General features: G+C 43.2%; 1 protein-coding gene across 2 annotated transcripts in view; it reads left to right on the forward strand.

The window, feature by feature from the left end:
• Window positions 1-25604, forward strand: part of Dnah2 (dynein axonemal heavy chain 2) — a 104450-nt gene that overhangs the window by 38437 nt on the left and 40409 nt on the right. For both annotated transcript variants that reach the window (XM_076869827.1, XM_076869826.1), the window contains exons 19-44: window positions 1086-1286; window positions 1373-1529; window positions 2094-2268; window positions 2759-2922; window positions 3994-4155; window positions 4260-4363; window positions 6108-6264; window positions 6400-6482; window positions 6599-6779; window positions 7160-7298; window positions 9309-9526; window positions 9787-9888; window positions 10259-10384; window positions 10697-10807; window positions 11148-11336; window positions 11980-12083; window positions 12179-12368; window positions 13094-13274; window positions 14033-14160; window positions 14502-14654; window positions 14906-15031; window positions 22020-22238; window positions 22440-22557; window positions 22777-22913; window positions 23475-23612; window positions 23704-23862. In XM_076869827.1, the coding sequence (XP_076725942.1) occupies window positions 1086-1286; window positions 1373-1529; window positions 2094-2268; window positions 2759-2922; window positions 3994-4155; window positions 4260-4363; window positions 6108-6264; window positions 6400-6482; window positions 6599-6779; window positions 7160-7298; window positions 9309-9526; window positions 9787-9888; window positions 10259-10384; window positions 10697-10807; window positions 11148-11336; window positions 11980-12083; window positions 12179-12368; window positions 13094-13274; window positions 14033-14160; window positions 14502-14654; window positions 14906-15031; window positions 22020-22238; window positions 22440-22557; window positions 22777-22913; window positions 23475-23612; window positions 23704-23862 (3922 nt within the window). The remainder of the gene's footprint in view (window positions 1-1085; window positions 1287-1372; window positions 1530-2093; window positions 2269-2758; window positions 2923-3993; window positions 4156-4259; window positions 4364-6107; window positions 6265-6399; window positions 6483-6598; window positions 6780-7159; window positions 7299-9308; window positions 9527-9786; window positions 9889-10258; window positions 10385-10696; window positions 10808-11147; window positions 11337-11979; window positions 12084-12178; window positions 12369-13093; window positions 13275-14032; window positions 14161-14501; window positions 14655-14905; window positions 15032-22019; window positions 22239-22439; window positions 22558-22776; window positions 22914-23474; window positions 23613-23703; window positions 23863-25604) is intronic.

Raw genomic sequence — 25604 nt, forward strand, 5'->3', positions numbered from 1 at the left:
TTGGAGGTTTTAGTGCATGACCAGTTGACTCCATTGCTTTGGGGTCTATGGTCTCTGATGGCAGGACGCAAAGCAGTAAATCCTCAAGGGTGTGCACCCAGGGACCAGTAGGCTTCCTGCTGTGCCCACCTCTTAAGGTATCCACCACTCTCAATATTGAAAGCTGGGGACTAAGTTTGTAATACATGGACCTTTGGGGGGACATTTAAAATTCCATATTACAGCAGAAAGAAAAAAAATTCAACTGGGGGCATCAGGAAAGGCTTTATGAAGTAACTTTGAGGCTGCTCTTTATAGGGTAGGTAGGATTTCAGCCTGCACAGAGGGGAGGGCATTGTTTGTAGAGGAAATAGCACAAGCAGAGGTAAAGTTGAGCTCCAGAAGCATGTTTCTCACATAGTGAGAAATCTAAAGCATGAGAAGTATGTGAAGGGACTTATATCCAGAAGCCGGTCCTCTAAACAACCTCATGAGATATGTTCCATTATCACTGTCATGTTACAGAAGAGGAAACGAAGATTCAGGACAGTTAAAAAACAACAAAACAACAACAACAACAATGACAACAAATACTTGGGCTAGGCACAATGGCAGGACCCTGTAGTCCCAGTTACTTAGGAGGCTGAGGCAGGAGGATCACTTGAGCCCAGGAGTTCAAAGCCAGCCTGGGCAACATAGTGAGACCCTGCCTGAGGTCACAAATTAGAAAGCAGCAAAACATGAGCTCAATCCAGACCCATGCAACTCTAAGACCTTGGATATCAGAAGAAGGAGTATGACCATTATTTCATCTCCAGTGATTGGGCTTTGTTTTATTTTTTGCAGTGCTGAGGATCAAACCCAGGTCCTTGTGCATGCTAGGCAAGGGCTCTACCACTCAGCTGCATCTCCAGTCCCTTGTAGTAGGTGATTAGGAAATTGACACAGTCACAGTTGTCTTCTAGGGTTGGGTTGGCCCAGGAGACACCAGGAAGTAAGAGAACCCTCTAGAGAAGGAAGGAAATGAGAACTTGAACCAGTGTTGGGGGAGGGGGCACATCTGGGAAGAAAGAAAACATGCTAGTGCAAATCTGGGGCTCTTACAGCTACACAGAAGTGGCTAACAATGTGCAGAAGGAGGAGACGGTCCTCAACATCCAGTTCGTGCTCCTGGACTGTTCACACCTCAAGTTCTCGCTGGTGCAGCATTGCAATGAGTGGCAGAATAAGTTCACAACTCTGCTCAAGGAGATGGCAGCGGGGCGCCTGCTGGAGCTGCATACTTACCTGAAGCAGAATGCAGAGAAGTAGGGCGGGCTCCTACAGGTGTGAAGGTGGGGGCGGGGGAGGTCCTGCGCTTTCTGCCTACAGTGCTCCCTTTGCTGGCCTTTAGAATCAGCCGCCCTCCCCAGACACTAGAGGAACTAGGGGTCAGTCTGCAGCTCATGGATACACTGCAGCACGATTTGCCCAATGTGGAGAGCCAGATCCCTCCCATCCACGAGCAATTTACCATTCTGGAAAAGTACGAGGTGCCGGTTCCAGATGATGTAAGTTCCAGCAGTTCTTTGGTGCACCCAAATTAGACCCATACCGGTGGCAGCAGTTTGTGGGGAACTGTGGTGCTGTCAGGGGGCAGTGCAGAGAAGAGAGAGGAGGAAGAGGCTCAAGATTCAACCCCTGAGAGCAAAGCTAATTCAAATGGTATTTCTGTTCAGTGTATAGGTTTCTTTTAGGCCCAGCAACTCCCTGCTTGATTTCTTGGGTCCTCATTGCCCCTGTGAAACTCATCCATGAGCTGCATGTAGGGAAATGAGCCTGTAATCCTAGCTACTCAGTCTGAGTTGGGAGGATCCTTTGAGCCCAGGAGTTCAAGGCCAGCATGGGCAACACAGTGAGACACCATCTTCCCCAAAAAGCTTGTCTATGAACTCTAATCTAGAAAATAAAAAAGAGACCTTAAAAACATTAGCAAAGGACTGGGATGGATCTCAATGGTAGAGCGCTTGCCTAGCAGCACAAGGCCCTGGGTTCCATTCTAGCCACAACAAAGCATTTGTGAGAATGACAGTCATCCTGTTCATGGCTCCTCCTCCTCTCTCTGATGTACCCAGGTGCTAGAGATGCTGGACAGTCTGAATGGGGAGTGGATCGCTTTCCAACAAACTTTGATGGAAAGTGAACAAATGCTCAAGAAACACAAGGAAAAATTCAAGACAGGCCTTATTCACTCTGCTGATGATTTCAAGAAGAAAGCACACAACCTTCTGGAAGATTTCAGCTTCAAAGGTACTCTACCTCTCCGCCTTCTTCTTTTTCTTTTCATAATAACGATTTATTTATGTGATGGTGCTAAGAATCTAACCCAGTGCCTCACAAATGCGCAAGCACTCTACCCCTGAGCCCCAGCCCCAGCCCCAGCCCTCTTCCCTTCTTTAGCCTCTGTCCTGGGAAGGAGAGAACAGAATGGGAGGAGGAAAGAGTCCTCAGCAGGGAAGACGATGAATGCAGCTATTGTCACTGGTTTTGGGGTGAAGGCCGCAGCCCGGCTCATATCTCCAGTGTTCTTACCTCACCTGCCCATATTCCATCTGTTTCTGATTCTCCAGCCACACTTATCATTTTCTCAGTGCTGCCTGTATTCCCTCTTACTCTCCATCCTTTCCCTCTCTCATGTAAGAAGTGAGACTTGCCTACAAAGAGATAGGAGAACCATAGCCATCCTTTCAGGGTACCAGGGAATTGAGCAGGAAACTGAGCTGCCCTTGAAACTCCCCAGGCCCCTTCTCCAGCAGCGTGGGCTACGTGGTTGCCCTGGAACAGATCGCACAGCTGCGGGCCATGTTGATGGCCATGCGTGAAGAAGAAAACACTCTCCGCTCCAACCTGGGCATCTTCAAGATCGAGCAACCGGCCTCCAAGGACCTTCAGAACCTGGAGAAGGTGTCCTGCTGAGATAGGCCCCTGAGGGAACCGGGGATGAGGAGCAAGGGTCAGGAGAACAGTACCCCAGGGTCTTGAAAACATAGCTGGACTGGGGAGATGAGCTCACATGTAGTTTTTTTAGAATGTACTGGCATTCTCATAACATGATTAGCCATTTTAAAATGAGCAATCATGTGGCATTCACAGCCATTGCTTCTGTCTAGATCCAAGACATTTTATTACTCCAAAAGGAAATTACGAATGCCTTAGCAGTCACTCCCATCCCCTCTCTCCTCCACCCCTGACAATTACTGATTTATTTTCCATATATATGGATCTGCCCATTCTAGATATTTCACATAAACAGAAACACATGTGGGCTTTTGCCTCTGGACTTCTTTCACTTGACATAGTATCTTTCAGTTTTCATCCATGTTGGAGCATGCATCAGTACTCCATTCCTTTTTATGCCTTAGTAATATTCCATTGTTTTTTTTTATTTACCCCATTTTGTTCATCCATTCTCCAGTTGTAGGTGTTTGGGTTGTTTCAGCCTTTCAGCTGTAGTGAATAGTGTTGCTACGAACATGGGTATACTTATATTTGCTTGAACACCTGTTTCTAATTCTCATGGGTGTAAACCCAGCAATAGAATTGCTGGATCATATGGTGACTCTGTTGAAGTGTTTGAGGCACTGCCAAAGCTATTTTCCATAGCAGCTGCACCATTTTATATTCCCACTAGCACTGTACTAGGATTCCTATTTTTTCTCTGTGTCCTTGCCAACGCTTATTTTTCTTTTAATTTTTTTTTTTTTTTTTTTTTTTGGTTCTAGCCATCTTAGTGGGTGTGAAGTGGTATCTCTCACTGAGGTTTTTAATTTGCATTTCCCTAGTGACTAACAATGTTGAGGATCTTTTTCTGTGCTTATCATTTGATGAGCCCTTAAGGCAAGCGAAGTGAACTGGGGAGGCAGTACTATACCCTGGAGGGACTAGCTCTGGAGGAATGAGAGGAGCAAATGAGCAACTGTCAGGGAGGAGCGAGACTGGGCCACTTCACCTGATGACTTGCTGCCTGCCATGCAGGAGCTGGATGCGCTCCAGCAAGTGTGGGAGATCACCCGGGACTGGGAGGAGAACTGGAGTCAGTGGAAGACCGGCCGGTTCCTGACCCTGCAAACAGAGGCCATGGAGTCTATGGCCCATGGGCTGTTCCGTCGCCTCACAAGACTAGCCAAAGAGTATAAGGTGTGTGGAGACAGGACAGGGAGGCTCAGATGGGCCATCTGAGGAAGGGGAACTGGTCTCCAAAAGGCCTTTTGGGTCTTCTAATTCTTCCCACTTCTGCTCAGGACAAAAACTGGGAAATTATTGAAACCACTCGCTCCAAAATAGAGCAGTTCAAGAGGACCATGCCTCTCATCTCAGATCTGCGGAACCCTGCCCTCAGAGACAGGTGAGGCTGCCCCTCGGCTTCCAGGGCGACCACTCTGCTCGCCTGGCCTGGGCTACCTCCTGCTCCTTTCAGTCCTCCCCGCCACAGCATCCACAGCTTGAGCATTCCCTCTGTCCTCTTGGGTGCATCTGTTTTGTTTGTTTTAAATGCTTTTGTTTTTCAGGGCTGGGGCTGGGGCTCAGTGATAGAGCGCTTGCCTAAGGCAGGCGAGACCCTGGGTTCCATCCTTAGCACCACCTAAAAATAAATAAGTAAAATAAAGATATTGTGTCCGACTACAAATAAAAAAAATAAATTTAAATGTTTTTCTTTTTCATCTTTTATATATTTATCTTTTTCAAGGTGCTGGGAATGAACACAGGGCCTCACACATGCTCAGCAAACACTCTGCCCCTGAGCTACACCTCCAACCCCCCCAATTTATTTATTTATTTACATTTTTAGTTTTTGATGGACCTTTATTTTATTCATTTATTTATATATACTGCTAAGAATTGAACCTAGTGCCTCACATGCTAGGCAAACACTCTACTACTGAGCCACAACCCAGCCCCCAAATTTACTTTTTAATTGACAAAAATTATGTTATATTTATAGTGTACAACTTGACTTTTTTGAAATAGGTGTACATTGTGAAATAGCTAACTTGAGCAGATTAACATATGGATTACTTCAGTACTTATTTTTTGTGTGCGTGGTGAGAACGTTTAAAATCTATTCAGTGATTTTTCAAGCATGCAATACATTGTTATCAACTATCTTCATCATGTTGTACAATAGATCTCTCAAACTGTTGCTCCTATCTAACTGAAATTTTGTACGGGACCAACATCTCGCTTCCCTCCTCCCACCTCCAGCCCCTGGGAACCACCATTCTACTCTGCTTCTGTGATCTGACCTCTTTAGATTGAACATATAAGTGAGATCATCTAATATTTGCCTTCCTGTGCTGCCTTATTTCACTTCACATAAAGTCCTCCAGGTTCATCTGTGGTGCCACAAATGGCAGAATTTCCTTTTTGTTAAAGGTGGAACAATATTCTGCCACATTTTCTTTACCTGTTTGATGGACACTTATGTTGATTTCACCCATTTTGGAGAAATAATTTTAATTCTATTGCATTGCCTCCAGTGTAATGTTTTTGGCAATGTTTCACCTATGTGATGAGACTGCCCAAAGCATTACAACCTAACCCCTTTATTTTCTTAAGTTATTTAACTCTCTAAGTCTCAGTTTCTCTGCTTTCAAAGTGGAATAGTAATACTTTCTAATTTATGGAGTAGTTGAAAGGATTAAATGTGCTGTTTCACATAAAACCCTTGTCTCAGCACATGATCCGTGTAAACCTGCAATGATTTATTGAGCTTTCCGTGTGCACACCTGTCTTAACTCCCTCTCCAGAGAATCAACTCCTGGAGGGTGGCATCAATCTTTGTATTCCTCAGGGTGTCTAAGATTGCACCTTAGAGCCTATCTAGTAAAATCTGTTGAATCATGAATTAATAAATACCCAGAATCATAATGTCCCAGTGGGTAGAAGCACAGGGAGTGATTTTCTTTTATTCATGTGTGTGTGTGTGTGTGTGTGCGTTTGTGTGTGCTTGCATGTGCTCTGGGGATGGAACTCAGGGCCGCAAGCATACTAGGTAAATGTTCTATCACTTGAGCCCTAGGGATGATGTTGACCCTTTCAGGAGGCCTCGTGTCTGGCCTCTCAGTCAGACTTCCTGTTTTGGGCTGCAGGCACTGGGACCAGATCAGGGATGAGATCCAACGGGAGTTTGATCAGGAATCTGAAAGTTTCACCTTGGAGCAGATTGTGGCGCTTGGGATGGATCAGCATGTGGAGAAAATTGCAGAAATCTCTGCCTCAGCAACCAAAGAGCTGGCCATAGAAGTGGTATGACTCAATCCTCTCCCATCCTTGCTCCCACAGGCTTTCAACTGTTTCTAATCTGAGGGCCCCTTTCAGCTAGTCTTCCCCTTGGGGACTATATAGTGATTGTTCTTTCTGTCCCTCAACTTCTCTGCACAGGCCTTACAAAACATTGCCAAGACCTGGGACACGACGCAGCTAGATATAATTCCCTACAAGGACAAGGGCCATCACCGCCTCAGGTAGAGAGGGACCCAGGGCTACAGGAGAGGGGAGGGCCATGTGATCTGGGCTATGGAGTGGGGACCCAGTTTTGGCAGATGGGCATGGACTGTGACTTTGACCCCTTTTGGCCCAGAGGTACAGAAGAAGTATTCCAGGCACTGGAAGATAACCAGGTAGCTCTGTCGACCATGAAGGCATCACGTTTTGTGAAGTCCTTTGAGAAGGATGTGGACCACTGGGAACGTTGCCTCTCCCTCATTTTGGAGGTTATTGAGATGGTGCTCACAGTGCAGCGTCAGTGGATGTACCTGGAGGTCAGGACACGGTGCCTGAGTTCTTCCTACTTCCTACTTCTACACCTTTGTGTGCTTAGGACCTAGACATCTGTCTTGTTGTCAACTTCATTTTTCTGTCTCTCAAGTTCACACCTTATCTAGGATCCAGCAGTCCAATCCTTGGTTCTTAACCCTCACCTTAGATTCCCTTCCTGGTAGGCCTTAGTTCTTTCCAGAGTTTCATTTCATTTTCCTTCTTGGACCCAGCCACCTGACTTGCCAATCCCAACTTGAACATATTGCCCATTGGTTCCTAAAGCTCTGTGTCTTCTATTCAGTCATCATCCCTGGTCTGGGAGCAGGGAGCAGAGGAGAGTATCTGAGATACAGTTTCTCACCCCAATTCCATGGCCCCTCAGAATATCTTCCTAGGAGAGGACATCCGCAAGCAGCTGCCCAATGAATCAGCCTTATTTGACCAGGTCAACAACAACTGGAAATCCATCATGGACCGAATGAACAAGGACAATAATGCTCTTCGGAGCACCCATCACCCAGGTCAGAGCTCCATGGCCTCTTGCTTAGACATAGCTTCAGTTGGGTCTATGTATATGGCCACATGTTTTATTTATTGAAAGACTGATTTTATACCTGACCATTATAACACTTCCTGTCACCATTGCCTCTTCTAAGCATTGAATGAGAATAATTTAGCAAATCAAATGCAATAAGTATGGGAATGGAATCCAACACAGAGGTTAAGAGCACGGGGTATGGGGTATGGAATCAGACAGCTATGCGTTCAAGTCTGAAATGTAGTCTTGGGCAGCTTGTGTCCTCTATACTACAGTTTCCTCATCTGTTCTAGGAGGTTAGGATAGCAGTCTCACCAGGTTTTTGTAAGGATTATAAAGGAGTATGAAACAGTCCCAGTATAATTTTTGGCACAAAGGTAAGTGTGTGATTTACAGCATCATGTCTCAGTGGCCCTGAAGGAGAACCATTCTTCTTCTCTAGCTGATTCATTCAGTGAGTACACTTAAGTAAGGTGCTGTAGGGAAATGAGATAACACAAGTGAAGCACTTATAGCCTTAAATGGCACCTAGAAAACCCTTGGTTAGGGCTGGGGACGTGGCACAAGTGGTAGCGCACTTGCCTAGCATGCGTGAGGCACTGGGTTCGATTTTCAGCACCACATAAAAATAAAATAAAGATGTTGTGTCCACCTAAAAACTAAAAAATAAATATTAAAAAAGAAAACCCTTGGTTGTTTTTAACTATTATTACATTGGCTTTAATAAGGTTACCAAATGAACTAGTCTTTATTGTAGGTGTTTTGACAGACATGGGGTTGGGGTAGGGATTGGGGAAGAAAGATCAGAAGTATACATGTTGAGGCCTGGATGATTGGGGTGAATTAGAATAAAGAATCAGGGAGTCAGGGCTGACAACGAGCACCTAGAATGACAGATACTCGGAGAAGAAAATTTCCAGAGGGGATATGGAGGACTTCTTTATTTTGCCTAGGACTAGACTAATTATTCTTCATTTTCCCAAGCAACTTGAGTATACACATACAAAAAAATAACTTTAATTATCCTGATAAAATGTAAGTCAACAAATGCAAAGTGAGTGACAACAACTAACAATATTTGAGATAATTAAAAAGATTATATTTTGGAACAATTTATAAGCAAAGCTCTAAGAACAGCAATCCTCCTGTTGAATGCACAGAACAAATCCATCTGGTCTGAGGCTACTGAGTGGCCCCATGGTCTTCAGGGTTACTCAGGTGATCTCTCAAGGTTCCAACAGCCTGGAGACACTGTTTGAAATCACAGCATCTTGAAAAAACTAGAAACTGGGAAGACAGGGGAAAACCAAGAACTAAGGGATAGCAAAATAGGCTGGGAGAAAAGTGAAGACAACCAGGAACCCACAAATGGGAATACATTTTATTAATATTTTGAATTGTCCTTTGAGATGGATCTTATTGCTATTTTACAGATAAATAGGTCAAAACTCAACAAGGTTAATAACAAGCTAGTAGATGTAAAAACTGCCATTAGAGTGGCGGTCTTCTGTCTCCCAGTCTAGAACCCTTTTTACTATGTCATGAGGGACACTGGCAACCCCGTTGGTTACAGACCTCTTTCACTGTGTGCAAGTGATAGGATTTTAAGTTGGTTGATTTAACTTGTTGGATTATGTAAATGGAGAATAATCTCTAATTTTCAGAAGCTGCTGGGTTGACTCATGGAGCCCCAAGTTCTTAGGTAGTTAGGATAGTTGTTCCAAGACTGATGGGACAGTGAAATTGTGAAATCACATACGATGTATAACAAATGTATAATAGAGCGTAATGAATACTTGAATATGAGTTAATGATGAGCATGGGCTAAACATGACAGAGGGATTGGGGATGTTTCTCTGCTTTCAAAAGCCCTTATGGCAATCTATAACCCAAAATTCCATATCTGGCAAAGTAAATAGAGTTGGGGACCCCAGATCTACTCAGGACAATGGTGAAAAGACCACCAAATGTCATTCACTGCTCTTCTTCCCAGGGCTCCTGGACAAATTGATAGAAATGAACACAATCTTGGAGGACATTCAGAAGTCTCTGGATATGTATTTAGAGACCAAGCGCCATATTTTCCCCCGCTTCTACTTCTTATCCAATGATGACCTACTGGAGATTCTGGGCCAGTCTCGCAACCCAGAGGCAGTGCAACCACATCTCAAAAAATGCTTTGACAATATCAAATTGCTGAAAATCCAGAAGGTCAGTAGAGGTGGCCATGATGGGATGGAGGGCAGGGAAAGGATGGTGATGTCAAGATGTTCAAGATTTTGGAGGGGACCATGCCCTCCCAACAGAAGTGATGTTAATGATTCTAGATTGTCACAGTGCCGAACTTTTTAGAATTGGTAATATTGAGAGGAGGGGTGAGAAGAAGAAATTACCCTCAAAAAGCCCAAATACTTCTAGGCAGATATCAAACTTGGGCAGGCCAGTCTATTAAGAACTTCTCTTTTCTACAGATTGGGGGGTCCGGCGGCAAATGGGAAGCTGTGGGAATGTTCTCAGGTGATGGCGAATATGTTGATTTCCTCCACTCAGTACTCTTAGACGGTCCTGTGGAGGTGAGTGGTGATGAGGGTCTAAGAACCAAGTTGATTCTTTTTCCCGTTAGAAAGTCTGCTTGGTTCTACAAGGTGAGAACATCTCCATGAAGAGATGAATACTAGTTGCTTTTTCAGTGACCTGTTCCCCTCCCACCCCCCATTTCTGTCAACCATAACCTCTGCCTTGAACTTAAATTTCCTCTTGAAAATCAGATACTCTGCACCCCTGGCCTCCATTTCTCTTGGTGACCCAAGCCAGATGTTGTCCAGGTCTTGCTTTCCTCCTAGTTCCTAAGCCCTGGAGTGCTTTTTCCCAAGTACCTTCCCTTTGGGGAGTCTTGCCTCTGACCCTGAAGCCATACCATCCTGTTCTTCCACCTCTCTCCAGTCTTGGCTTGGTGATGTGGAACGGACCATGAGGGTGACCCTGCGGGATCTTCTCCGGAACTGCCGCATGGCCCTCAGGAAGTTCCTCAATAAAAGGGACAAATGGGTGAAGGAATGGGCTGGACAGGTAAGCTGTTTTCAACAAAAATGGGGAACAAGAAGATGGAGGTCACCAGCAAGTGGATAAACAGATTCTAGAGATGCACAAAACAAAGAAAGGTTTCTTGCCCCACTTTGTGGGCTGTGGGTGTGTATCCTACATGCTGGACCTGTAGCTCCTGACCTGAGGCACATACATGCCCCATCCTTTAGAGCAGAATAGGCACAATGAGAACCTGGTTGAGGAAGCCTCTACTCCCCGAAGAGGCTGGAACTCAGGAGCTGTGCTGTGTGGGTGGCCAAAAGCAGGGCCTTAGAATTGGCTTCTGCACTTGCTCAGATGGTGATCACCGCCAGTCAGATCCAGTGGACAGCAGATGTCACCAAGTGCCTGATGACAGCTAAGGATCGGGGAGATAAGAAAATCCTCAAGGTCATGAAGAAGAAACAGGTGGGAAGCTCTTCAAGTATGGGATAGGCCTGGAGTAGGAATTGCCGGGAGGGAGGTGATTAGCTAGAGAGAAAATTAGAAAAAAAAGAAGGAGGAGGAGGAGGAGGAGGAAGGGGAGGAGGAGGAGGAGAAGCAGTTGGTGCAAAAGGGCTAGAATAAGGGTACTTTGTGACAGAATTCCAGTGAGGAGAGTTTGGTGTGGAACAGAATTTGATTTTCCCACATGGCTGTTAGGTGTGGATGGGATCAGCTTTGGGGTTGAAGTGTTAAATTGGGATAAGGTGCAGTTTGGCTTGGGAGCCTTGCTGCATCTGTTCTGCCCTGCTGCCTCATTCCACAGGTGTCAATACTAAATAAATATTCAGAAGCCATCAGGGGGAACTTGACCAAGATCATGCGGCTTAAAATTGTGGCTCTGGTGACGATAGAAGTTCATGCCCGGGATGTATTAGAGAAGCTTTATAAAAGTGGCCTCATGGATGTCAATGCCTTTGACTGGCTCAGCCAACTTCGATTCTACTGGGAGAAGGTATCCTACTCTCTTACCCTAAAACTTATCTTATTCCCAGAATTAAAATCATGTTTCCTAAATGCAATAACAATCTAACCCAACCTTTAGCCCTCTCATAATACCCTACTCCAGTTCTTAATAGTGTTTCACCTCTTAATTCAGGAGGGGTAAATAATTGTTCTAGGCAGTGCTCACAATAGGCATTGCTTGATTGGGACTTAGCTGCTGCCATGGATCAGGGTGGACATGCAATCTGAAGCCCATTTTCCATGTTGATAATAAACCATTCCCTCCTACACTGGGCATGGTGGCGCACACCTGTAATCCCAGCAAGTTGGGAGGCTGAGGCAAGAATTCAAAGCCAGCTTCAGCCACTTAGCAAGGCCTTGAACAACTTAGTAAGACCCTGTCTCAAATTAAAAAACAAAACAAAAAACATAAAAAGGGCTGGGAATGTGGCTCAGTTGTTAAACACCTTTGGGTTCAATCCCTAGTAGTAGTAGTAGTAGTAGTAGTAATAATAATAAAAAATCATTCCCCCCTTCTAGCTCTAAAGTGGAAATCCTAATTATTTGTAACCCCCTTCCCTCTGGGATCCATTACCACAGCTCTCCCTATTCCTACCAGACAATTTCCATCTTGTTCTGCCCTCTTTCCCCAGGATCTTGATGATTGTATGATCCGCCAGACCAACACACAGTTTCAGTATGGTTATGAGTACCTGGGTAACTCTGGCCGGCTGGTCATCACCCCTCTGACAGACAGGTCTGCTCTCAGGGAGGAAGGAGGTGGTTGGGGTTGGGGTGAGGAGTTGAGAGAGACTTTTAGGAGTCTTACCAAGTCCTGTCCTCAATTCCCAGGTGTTACATGACATTGACCACGGCATTGCACCTACATCGAGGGGGCTCCCCCAAAGGCCCAGCAGGAACTGGGAAGACAGAGACTGTCAAGGACCTGGGAAAGGCCCTTGGCTATTATGTCATTGTGGTCAACTGCTCGGAGGGCCTGGATTATAAATCCATGGGCCGAATGTACTCAGGCCTGGCCCAGGTCAGCATCCTGATTAATCTGTCCCTTACACATCTTTTAGTATCAGAAAATCAACTGAAATCCAATTCTGGTTCAATGTTTCATAGCTTCCATCATTGTGTAATCTGAAATAATTCTAAAAATTTGAGAAGTCCTTGTATCTCCCTGAATTTCATGTTGCTTGTTTACAAAATCAAAAGATTATATAAAGATTAAACAAGATCATACACAGATAGCTGGGTGTGGTGGTGCATGCCTAGAATCCCAGTGGCTCGAGAGGCTGAGGCAGAAGGATCGTGAGTTCAAAGCCAGCCTCAGCAACAATGAGGTGCTAAGCAACTGAGACACTGTCTCTAAATAAAATACAAAATAGGGCTGGGGATGTGGTTCAGTGGTTGAGTGCCCTTGAGTTCTATCCCCGGTACCCATCCCCACCAATCCTTCCCCACCCTCCCCACCCCCTGCCAAAAAAAAAAAAAAAATCATACACAGAAAATGTCTGGCACACAGTAGAACTCAATATACACAAATTCCCTGCCCCAGTCTCTTTGCAACCCAGCCTGTCCTATTGGATGGAAATCTCTGTCCAGAAGCCATGACAGTGCTACTCTGGTGCCCTCTGGCATCTCCAATGTTGGAGCCACCTCACCTACTGAACATTTTAAGGAAGAGTATGGTAGCTATGCTTTGTAGTGTCTTGGGGAAATTTTCTTGCTCCCAGTGACCTTGCCTCCCTCCCTCTATAGTCCGGAGCCTGGGGCTGCTTTGATGAGTTTAACCGCATCAACATCGAGGTACTGTCTGTGGTGGCCCAGCAGATCCTGTCCATCCTAACTGCTTTGGCTGCCAACCTCACTCGTTTCCATTTTGAAGGCTTTGAAATAAATCTAGTGTGGTCTTGTGGAATCTTTATTACCATGAATCCTGGTAGGTGTAAGGGAGTGGATGGGACTTCTGGGAATGTGACTGGAGAGCTGTGCTTGTCCAGGGCAAATAACTGCACCTCCTGTTTCCCCCTTCCAAAGGAAAATCTGGCTAAAGATAACAGAGAGTGAAACTGGGAATGCAGCTTGGTGCTAGAGTTCTTGCCAGGCTAAAGACTACAAAGGGCAAGAGAAAGATATACATGCAATTTTCTAGAAGGAGGAATACAATCTCTCTAAAGGGATCAATAACCACTTATGTGTCTATATGTAACCTTAGTCTTAGTTATCTTCTCTCATTGGGCTAACTCCCAGAGTTCTGGTTTACCAGCTGTCCCTTGTGTAGGAAGCAGAATCTCTGAAAGTGCTAGGCCCAAGTCTCTCATTACTATCCCATAGCTCTAGGGGAAGGTGTAGGAGAGAACATAGAAAGAGTTGAGGTCCTGAGAAGAATGAAAGAAACAGCTGTAATTTCTATCAGGACTGATGTTGAACTACATAGAACTTGGAAAGATGGGAAATAAGCAGCCCTTTAATTTCAATTTGAAACAGGCCCATGCAGGAAGTAAGGAAAAGACAGAGAGGAAAGAAGGTCAAAGTACAATGGGAAGATTCAGGGCTGTAATCTTAGAGTTGGACTTGGAGAGAAAGTTAAGGATAGAGCTAGGGTTGGGCAAAATGGAATTGATAGGGAAGTGGGTTTTGGGAAGCAAGTCAAAATAAGGAAATGCAGGGATTCTAAATAATGGAGTTGTTTTCCAGGTTATGCTGGTCGCACAGAGCTTCCTGAAAATCTGAAGTCCATGTTTCGTCCAATTGCCATGGTGGTGCCTGATTCTGTACTTATTGCGGAAATCATTCTTTTTGGAGAGGGCTTTGGAAACTGCAAGGTATCTCTAGAATCCCTTTATTCCAGTTATTTTATTTCCCTTCCATAATTATTCCCTGAACAGAGGAACCCCCTGAAGGTCTCACAATCAACTTATCCTACAAGGACTTAGACCATTATCAGTAGGATGAAGGCAGAAGAATTCAGAGGAGGGAGGTCTGCCTTCCACCATGTCACTAACTAATAATAGGACAGTTCACCAGATCTTCCATCAGAACTGTCCACAGAGCACCTCCCAGGTGCTTCAAGTCCTTGACCAGCTTCTGGTATCTGTAACTATTCCTAGATTAAGAGGGGGGTTTATGGGGAGATGGGTTGTTTCCTCTTCCATTTGGTTCTCAGGTCCTGGCCAAGAAGGTGTACACGCTCTACTCACTGGCTGTGCAGCAGCTCTCCAGACAGGACCACTATGACTTTGGCCTCCGGGCCCTCACCTCCCTCCTACGCTACGCTGGCAAGAAGCGTCGCCTAAAGCCAGAAATGACTGATGAAGAGGTAGATCAAGGACATGGCCCTTGGACCTTAACTTCTATTGCCACTGGTCCTGTGTGCCTTCACTAATGTTTTTCAGACCCTTTCTTGCCCCTGATTGAGATTCCCACCCTCATGCCTTAAACCCTGTGTTGCTCAAGTTTTACCTGTTGTGTTGCTAAGGACTCACTCTGGTGTATCCATTGTTCTTGGTCTCCACCCCTGAGCCTAGGAACTCTCTCCTCATGGCTGAGTCTCTGTCTTTTCCCATCCAGGTTCTGCTACTGTCAATGAGAGATATGAATATTGCCAAGCTTACATCAGTTGATGTTCCACTGTTCAATGCTATTGTGCAAGATCTTTTCCCCAACATTGAACTGCCAGTCATTGACTATGGCAAGGTATGTATGCCTTAACACTCTCCTAGCTTCATATGTGAATCCTGGAAACAGGGAACCTGGCTTCCAGGCCTTGTTCTGTCTTTTACTACTGTGACTTTGAGTGAGATAGTGGACCTCTCCTTAGGTTTCCTAATGTATGATATGATATAGACTATCACATATTCTCCTCTATGACTACAACTCTCTACCCCCTGATTTACCCATTCAGGTTACTTCCATGACACACTTCTTTGATTTCATTGAAAACTTGAATCCATTGGCCTTTTCACTTTCTCAATATCCACTAGCCCTCCCCTGTCTCTCCTTCTGTCTTTATCTGGGAGTTTTGAGGAGTGACTGTGGAGAGCTGTTTGATATGAGGGAAACATGGAGTGGAGGAAAGAAAAAGGAATTTTAGAAAGGATAAAAACTTTCTTCTCCAGTGTTACAATAGTCTCGCTACCCTGAATGGTCCTTCCAGTTGAAACCACTAAAATGCTGAATAAAAACAGAAAAAAACACCTTTTATTTAAATGCGTTGTTTAACTGGCAAAAATTTCAGGGGGTCATGCGGGGGCGGGGGCGGGGGCGGGTAAAAGGCAAGATCCCTGGGAGGGGCGGTAAATGGGTTCCAAAGATGACTTTTCCCTGGAAATTTCTGTGAAATCTAAAGCACTGGGGATAGGAGAAAAAGCAGCCCAAGTTTGGAGGTATAACAAAAAGTCCAGTGCTGCATAAACCTCAGGCCACAAAGAATAATACCCCAATAAATGGAAAAATGAGACAACCATCATTTAGAAAAGATGTATATGGAAAAAAAACTTGCCTGTCTGAGCTCTGATGATGGAAAGAAGGAGCAAAAATCTCCTTTGAGATATCTTAACCACAAGATAACCCCTCACATGGTTTATGGTCATAATTTATTTGACTGTATACAAAAAAAAATTCAAAAAAATTTTTTTTGTTGTTTGTTACTAGGGATTGAACCTAGGGGTACTTTACCACTGAACTACATCCCCAGTCCTTTTATTTTTGAGATAGCATCTTGACAGATTGCTGAGGTGAGCCTTAAACTTGTGATCCTCCTGCTCAACCTTCTGAGTCACTGAGATTATAGGGGTGTTCCACTGTACCCCACTCAAGCTTGAATTTTTAATTTTAAGTAGTTCTAGGTTGTTGGTGCCCCCAGGTGACTGGCAGAAGTAAAAGCAAATTGTTTCTGGAGGAATGAAACATTAACTTAGGCCTAAAGGAATTTCCACAGATAAAAGCCCAAGAAAATGGGCAGCTTGTGGTCAAAAATCACAAAACACACATCATAAAGCAAAATACCATAAATGGAAACTTGAAAAACCAGCAGAATCAGATCCATGAAGACTTCAGGTATTGAAACAAAAAGATACAGAATTTTTTTAAAAAAATCTGTGTTTAATGTTTAAAGAAATAAAAGAGAAGCTTGAAACTATGAACCAGGAACAAGAGACTTGTAAACAAGTAGATTTGAAAAAGAACCAATAGTATTTCTAGAAATGAAAAATAAGATTATTAGAGAAGCAGCACAAAAAAATCACAATAGAAAGATAGGACTTCCAGGGCTGGGGCTGTTAGCTCAGGGGTAGAGTGCTTGCCTAGAATATGTGAGGCCCTGGGTTCAATCCCCAGCACCACATAAAACTAAATAAACAAAATAAAGATATTAGAAAAAATAAAGGACTTACAGGTAATGAAAGTAGATTAAAACACACTACAGCTACACTAAAGAAGTTTGTAAGTCATACACATTAAAGGGATGGGGAGAATGAGAAAGGATATAACAACTAAATGTCAGATGTAGGAAGCAAATGGGTAAATTGTGGCTTATCTTAGCAAGCCTGAGAAAACTGGGGAAAATTGAAAGGCAATCTTCAGAAGGCTCAGCAGTTGTGAAATTAAGTGTCTCTGTAGGTTGGGAGTTGGCTGAGATGGGAGGATCACTTGAGTTGTTAAAGCCTAGCCTGGGCAATTGGCCAGACCCTTTCTAAAACCAATAAAAAAGCAATAAGCAAACAAGCAGAAACTACCATTAATATTCTCAGAGAGTGAAATGCTAGTGAAATGTTATTTAAAGGGCACTATTCCATGAGATGGACATCATTACCCTAGGTACATGTTTGACTGCACATATGGTGCGACACTGCATCATGTACAGCCAGAGAAATGAAAAGTTGTGCTGCAGTTGTGTACAATGAGTCAAAATGCATTCTGCTGTCATTTATACCTAATTAAAATAAATAATAATAATACCCTAAAAGGCACTATTCCAGAGAATAGAGCAGAGAAAGGGGAAGGAGAGAAGATTCAAAAGCAAATCTAGGAAAGACTATCCAAATAAAGGGTTACAAAAATAAGAGCAAAGAAAATATTGGGAGTGAGATAATAATGAAATAATTCAAGAAGACTCCCAAGAGCTGAAGGATAGAAGTTTCAAGAAGCTGAAAATGTCCATAAATGTGTGACATGATGAACGAGAATACATCTTTATGAAAGCCCATCAATGTGAAATTTCAAAACACTAGGACAAGTACAGCTTCCAAAGAGGGCAAAAAAAAAAAAAAAAAAAAAAAAAAAAAAAAAATATATATATATATATATATATATATATATATATATATATATATATATTTTTTTTTTTTTTTCCAAAGGAAAAAAATCAGAAGGCTAGGCCTGGTATGGTAGCACACACCTCTAAGTTTGAGGCTAGTCTCAGCAATTTAGTGAGGCCCTAAGCAACATAGAGAGACCCTGTCTCAAAAAATAAAAAGGGTTGGGGATGTGGCTCAGTGGTAAAGCACCTTAGGGTGCAATCCTCAGTCCTAAATAAATAAATAATCAGAATGCTAGACTTCTCAATAGCAATATTAAACTTATAAACAATCAATGGCATAATCTTCAAAATTGTGGAGAAAAATTATTTCCAGCCAGGTGTGGTGGCGCACACTTGTAAACCCAGAGGCTTGGGAGACTAAGCCAGGAGGATTGAAAGTTCAAAGCCAGCCTCAGGAATATAGGAGGCCCTCAGTGAGGCCCTGTCTCAAAAAAAAAAAAAAAAAAATGTGGAGATATATATATATATAGTCCTTCTGGGTTCAATCCCTATACCAAAAAAAAAAAAAAAAAAAAGAGAGAGAGAGAAAGAAAATGATTCCCCACCTTAAATTCTGTATCTACCCAACCTGTCAGGTATGAGGCAAGATTAGAAACATTTTCAGACATGCTGACTCTCAAAACAACAACAAAGGAAACAAAGAAGATATCCCCTCTGATATCTCCTTTCTCAGGCAGCTACTAGGGAACGTGCTGTGCTAAAATGCAGAAGTACACCATAGAAGGAGAAATAGAGCAAAGGAGAAACAGAAGATTCAGTGCAAGAGAGGCTGAAGTGATGCTGGCCATGGTGGTGAATGGAGATCACAGGTGGCAGCATGCACAGGGCAGAGAGAGAGACCAATACAGAGTGGAGCAAATCTAAAGGAGAGATTCTTCAAAAAGAAAAAATTGAGCCAGGCATAGTGGCACACAACTATAATCCCAGTGACTTGGGAGGCTAAGACATGAGAATCACGTTTGAGGCCAGCCTAGGCAATCTAGTGAGACTCTGTCTCTAAAATTTAAAAAGGTGAGGAATATAACTCAGACCTAGAATGTCCCTGGGTTCAATATCCAGTGCCACAAAATAAATAAATAAATAAATAAATAAATAAATAAATAAATAAATAATAATTACCTGACATGACAAATAATTTTTTTTTTTTTGTACTGGGAATTGAACTCAGGGGCACTCAACCACTGAGCCACATCCTCAGCCCTATTTTGTATTTTATTTAGAGACAAGGTCTCACTGAGTTGCTTAGCACCTCACTTTTTGATGAGGCTGGCTTTGAACTCGCAATCCTCCTGTCCCAGCATTCCAAGCCTCCAGGTTTACAGGCATGCCACCATACCTGGCAACAAATAATTTTGAGAGATTTAGTCAGTCGGCATATATTTGGAGCTGAGGTAGAGAAGTGTATTAAAAACCAAGCAAATGAAAAGCATAGCAACTATTAGCCCCTACTGGGGGAAAAATTTAATAAGAAAGGAAAAGTTAATCACACCTTGAGTGGTACACATTGTTACATCAATACTTGGTACTGTTTACAAGAGGCATACCTAAAACTTAAGGACAAAGGGTTAAGAGTCAAAAAAAATAGAAAAAGATATGTAAATACTAATCTAAAGAAAGCTAGGCTAGGTATCAGACAGCAGAGTAAGACTTTAAGGCAAAAAACATTACTGGAAGTAGAGGGTCCCTACATAATCACAAAAGGTACAATTCACCAGGAAGATATGACAATTCTAATTTGAATGCACCTAATAAAATAGACTCAAAACAAGTTGCAGAATTACAAGAAGAAATAAACAAATTTATCATCATAGTGGATTTCATAACATCTTAGTAACTCATAGGTCAAACAGATTGAAAATCATTTAGGTCATAGAAGATTTGAACAATTAACAATCTTGATTTAATTGATATCTATATAAATTTCACTTACTAATTGAAGAAGAGTCTTTTTTTTTCAAGTGTACATAGAATATTAGGCCAAATAAAGGTCACAAAACTGCCTCAAATATTTTAAAGGAATTTATTCAGGCCATATTTTCTGATCACAATAGCAACTCTACTAATACTAGGCAAAGCAGACTTTAATTAGAAAAGCAGTATTAAAGGTAAAGGAGAGCTGGGTATGGTGGCATGCACCTGTAATCCCAGCAATCCAGAGGCTGAGGTAGGAGGATGGCAAGTTGGAGGCCAGCTTGGGCAACTTAGTGAGATCCTGTCTCAAAATAAAATGGAGGGGGGCGGGGGATGTGGCTCAAGCCGTAGCGTGCTGGCCTGGCATGCGAGCGGCCCGGGTTTGATCCTCAGCACCACATACAAACAAGTGTGTCCGCCGAAAACTAAAAAATAAATATTAAAAACAAATTTAAAAAATAAATAAATAAAATGGAGGGCTGGGGCTGTGACTCAGCGGTAGAGTGCTCACCTAGCATGTGCGAGGCCCTGGGTTTGATCCTCAGCACCACATAAAGATAAATAAATAAAAGTATTGTTTCCAACTACAACTAAAAAAATAAATATTTAAGAAAATAAAATACAATGGAGAGGGCTAGGGATGTAGCTTAGTGGTAGAGCACCGATAGGTATAAGCCTGTCACAAAAGGTAAAGGGGAACGTCACATAATGGTAAAAGGACCAATACACAAAAAGATATAACAGTGATACATTTGTATGTCCTTAAATATAGCTACACAATTCATAAAACAAAATTGACAGAGCTAAAAGGAGAAATAGATAAATTCATAACCCTTGTGGAAGATCTGGTCATGTTCATTTTAAAAATTGATAAAACAGGTAAAAAATTCCACAAAGATACAAATTTGAATGCTTTTTAACACATTTTGACCTGACACAATAGAACTTTGTATCTAACAATTGCAGATACACATTCTTCTCAAGTATACAGGAAAAGTTGGCCATAATTACCATATGCTGGTTTATTAAGCATAAGTCTCATATATTTTAATGTTTGAAAATATACAGAGAGGGCTGGGGATGTGGCTCAAGCGGTAGCGCGCTTGCCTGGCATGCGTGCCGCCCGGGTTCGATCCTCAGCACCACATACAGACAAAGATGTTGTGTCCGCCAAATACTAAAAAATAAATATTAAAATTCTTTCTCTCTCTCTCTCCCTCTCTCACTCTTTAAAAAAAAAAAGAAAATATACAGAGGATGATCTGTATATAAATTAAATTAGAAATCAGTAATAGAATAGAAAAGGCCCAAATATTTGGAAATTAGGTAATACAATCCAAAATAACTCCTGGGTCAAAGAAGGAATTAGAGAATAAGTGAATAAATAGAAAATGTATCATTACACTTTCAGTATGGCACTAAACACACACACATATAAATATACCAATAAAATTAATTCTCAGATAGTTGAAGGAAGTACTACTAGTGAGACCTGTTAGTGATCTTTAAGATTTATAAATAAAGCCGGGTGCAGTGGCATATACCGATAGTCCCAGAAACTTGGGAGGCTGAGGTAGGAGGATCCAAAGTCTGAGGCAAGTATCAGCAACATAGTAAGGCTCTAAGCAACTTAGCAAGATCCTGTCTCAAAATAAAAATAAAAAGTTTTTAAAGGGCTGGGGATGTGGCTCAGTGGTAAAGCACCCCTAGGTTCAAATCCAGCACACACCCACACCCACACACACACACACACACACACACACACACACAGAGAGAGAGAAATCTAAGTAAAGATCGTGCACCTATTTGAAATCAGTTGGTTGCATGAACTGTGTTTAACAGTGTTATGCTATTCTGGGACTGATCCATATGGGTCACAGTTCTATAAGCATTACTTCTTAACTTAGGTTTTTAAAATAAATCAGGGCCGGGGATGTAGCTCCATGGTAGAGTGCTTTCCCAGCATGCATAAGGCCTTTGGTTTATTCCTCAGCACCGCAAACTAACAAATAAAAGCTGGTTAAGGTTTCCCACCATGCTGTGAGCTCTGCTGTAAGTTAAACTCTATTTTATTTCCAGCCATATCCCTAGCACCCAGCACAGTGCTTGGTACATACTGTAGACACTTACTAAATATGTGTTGAATTATAATAGAAAAAATGTATAAAGCTAAGTGTCAGACATTGTGCACCCGAGGAAACTGAGATTCAGAGAAGTAAGTCACTCGGGATCACATAACTGTAAAGCTGAGGAACCAGGTTGGCTGACTCCAGAGCCCAGTGTCTTTACTCTGAGACTGGCTGGCTTCTCAGTGAATGAACAATGGCTAGAGTGCAAAGTTCTAGTGCCATTTTTAATAGTTTGGACATATCCTCTCAGGAACTGAGGGAATTTGAAAGTCTGTTGGAGGCCCTGTCCTTTTTATTCCACTTCCTGTATTTTCCCTTCCCTCAGCTGCAAGAGGCTATCGAACAGGAGATTCGGGATATGGGCCTGCAGATCACACCATTCACCCTCACTAAGGTTTTCCAGTTGTATGAAACCAAGAACTCCCGCCACTCCACCATGATTGTGGGCGGCACGGGCAGTGGCAAGACTACCTCCTGGCGAATCCTGCAGGCTTCCTTGTCCTCCCTGTGCCGTGCTGGAGAACCCAACTTCAACATTGTTAGAGTATGCATTTGGGACAGTTCATCTTGGGGGTGAGAAAGCTCAGGTATCAGGGAGGGCCATGCCCGGGGCCAGGGAGGCCTGGGAGGCATGAGAGAGAGAAGTAACAAACACAGGTACCTAAGAGGGGAGCTGGATATAAAGGGGGATCTTGAGAATTTTGTCTACTATCAACTCAAAAATCCTTTGTGGTGTCACTTTCAGGAGTTCCCTTTGAACCCCAAGGCATTGTCCCTAGGGGAGCTGTATGGGGAATATGACCTCAGCACTAATGAATGGACAGATGGCATCTTGTCCAGCGTCATGCGGGCAGCATGTGCAGGTATCCAAAGGATTGTGGGGTGGGGAGATCAGATGCCTGGATCTCCTAAAGGAGTGGGGAGTGTGGGGTTAGGAGGTTCCACTGGGGGAGAGAAGTATGTGGGGGAATGTTGAAGAACAAGGAAGCACAGGGGATTGGCTCTCAGAGGAGTCTGAGGGAGGTGAGAGAGCAAGGGGAGGAGGCTCCTGGGTCAGTCCTCATCATCCACCTGCTACTAAGACGAGAAACCTGATGAGAAGTGGATACTTTTCGATGGCCCTGTGGACACATTGTGGATTGAAAGCATGAACTCCGTCATGGATGACAACAAAGTGTTGACCCTCATTAATGGAGAGCGTATTGCAATGCCTGAGCAGGTAGGGGGATGTGGTCCTGCCTAGGCCCTGCCCGGGAGACAGTGGAGGGCATGAGGAGTGGGTGGGAGGAGACCAGAATCCTAAAAGAAGAATGAATTTCATAGGGTATAGCTGGGGAGGAGGATGCCTGGATTCAGGGAAAGCTGTGATAAAGAAAAAAAATGCTTTGCCTAGGCTGGGGGTGCAGGTCAGTGGTAGAGTGTTGGTCTGGTGTGCCTAAGGCCTACCATGGAGGGTGGGAAGCAGTGTATAGACTTTGACCCTCCTTAGCCTATAAGGCATGGTGTTTGTCATGCACCTCGGCTATAAGTTCATGTTGCCATGCTCGCCTTTCCCACAATGCAAGCCAGAGTGATTTTTTCCTAAGGATAAACTGGAATAACCTCTATTTTTTTTTTAAAGCAAATCACTTATGAACCTCAGGTCTTTATTCTTCTTGCCATACTTTAGTAGAGACACATTTGGGGACATCAGGGTTCTGGGGTGTTGTTTTTTTTTTTTTTACTACTAATGGGGAGTCAGAGGAAAATGGGGTTCTGACCAAAATATATATACCTTTAGGTGTCTCTCCTGTTTGAAGTGGAGAACTTGGCAGTGGCCTCTCCGGCAACTGTCTCTCGCTGTGGGATGGTCTACACTGACTATGTTGACCTGGGCTGGAAGCCCTATGTTCAGTCATGGCTAGAGAAGAGGCCAAAGGTATAAGGGAACTGAGGAGAGAGAAAGTGACCAGGGCAGCCTACCAGACATAAGAGCAAATAAATAAAGATCCCTTCTTATTCACCTCCAGACTGAGGTAGAGCCACTTCAACGCATGTTTGAAAAGTTCATCAACAAGATACTGGCCTTTAAGAAGGATAATTGCAATGAGCTGGTGCCTGTGCCGGAGTACAGTGGCATCATCTCCCTCTGCAAGTTGTACTCAGCCCTGACCGCATCAGAGAATGGGGTAAGGGGTGGACCCAGGCCAGGGCAGGGGCAGGAGAAAGGGCTCACAACCTCATGGGGGATAGCTTCAGTTTGAGCACCAGGCTTGAGTGGAACAGAGACTCCAAGGGGAGGCCTCAGGGATGACTGTGGAGGAAGGGGGGCTGTTTGTGTGTGTGTGTGTGTGTGTGTGTGTGTGTGTGTGTGTACATGGTGACTGGAAGCTCAGATTAGAGATTCTAAATTGCATATAGCAAGGGCTGAGGATACAGATCAATGGCAGAACATGCATAAGGCCCTGGGTTCTATCTCAAGCAACACACTTAAACAGTAAATTATAACACACAATGGGGGTCTCACTGTTATTTTTCACCAATATTCTGGGAGCTTAGGATAGTTCATTCAACTTCTCATTTCTCCATCCTTTCAAGCTATGAATATATTAATTCTTGGTACATGTGGGGCCCTGGGATACCATTTTGGCTAGAAGTAGCCCCCAGCTAAATCTGATAAGGGGTGGGTTCTAGAATATTTCAGATGAATTGATATTTAAGGAAAATTTTGCCCAGTTTAGAATTTATGGAATAGTGACTAAAATTTGGTATTTTCTGTTGAGATTAAATTGCTACCTAGAAATGGTTCATCCCTTTTTTAAGGACATTGCCAGATAACTAAATATATTATGAACAACAATTAAGATCTATAACAGTGTGAGTCATTCCTTATGCAGTTAATACAGATTTAAAATATGTAGATGCACTTGCAAGGTAATGTGTGGGATGAAAACAAATCACATGATGTTAATGGCATTCAGGTGTCAAGGAGAACTGCCTGGAGAGGGGCAGCTTCCTGGGGAGCCGAGGGGGATGACAACTGCATATTGGGGTCAAGCTGGAAGGATAGAATTAGGATTCTGGCTTGCCACAGCAGACCGCAGATTTTCAATATACTTTCCCACCCATATTTTGAGAGTAGGAGATTATTCTGAAACCAAATCCAGCATTCTGTATTTGGACAGCTGTAATTTTAAACATCTTCATTCAGAGCCTGTTGTCAAGCCAGGCCCAATGGCACATGCCTGTAAACCTGGGAGCTCAGGAGGCTGAGGCAGGAAGGAAGATTGCAAGTTCCAGAGTAGTGAATTTAGCAAGATCCTGTCTCAAAACAAAAAATGAAAATTGCTGGGGAGGTGGCTCAGGTTCAATCCCCAGTGCCCCCAAATAAATAAATAAATAAATAAATAAATAAATAGGTTACATACAAATCCATAGTATCTACAGAAAATGTAGATTTAAAAAATGGATTATGTTGCTGGGCGTAGTGGCACATACCTATAATCCCAGTGGCTCAGGAGGCTGAGGCAGGAGGATCACAATTTCAAAGCCAAGCCTCAGCATCTTAGTAAGGTGCTAAGCAACTCAGTTCAGTATGACCCTGTCTCTAAATAGAAAACAAACAAAGGGCCAGGATGTGGCTCAGTGGTTAAGGGCCCCCGAGTTTAATCGCTGGTACCAAAAAAAAGCGGGGGGGGGGATTATGTTCTATCCAATATGCATGGTAAACCAACAATATGTTTTTGGGTTCTGTATTGCTATATGTAGATTTATTTCATTGCTCTAACTGATATGTAGTATTTCACAATAGAACCTTGTGTTTTATTTTTTCATTCCTTTCCTGGTGAATGTTTAGGGTATCTCCACATTTTTACAATTGCAAACAAGTCACCACACATAGCCCTGGGCCTGTCTGCTTGAACACCCATGA

Source organism: Callospermophilus lateralis, chromosome 11 (assembly GCF_048772815.1).
Source record: "Callospermophilus lateralis isolate mCalLat2 chromosome 11, mCalLat2.hap1, whole genome shotgun sequence".
NCBI lineage: Eukaryota > Metazoa > Chordata > Mammalia > Rodentia > Sciuridae > Callospermophilus > Callospermophilus lateralis.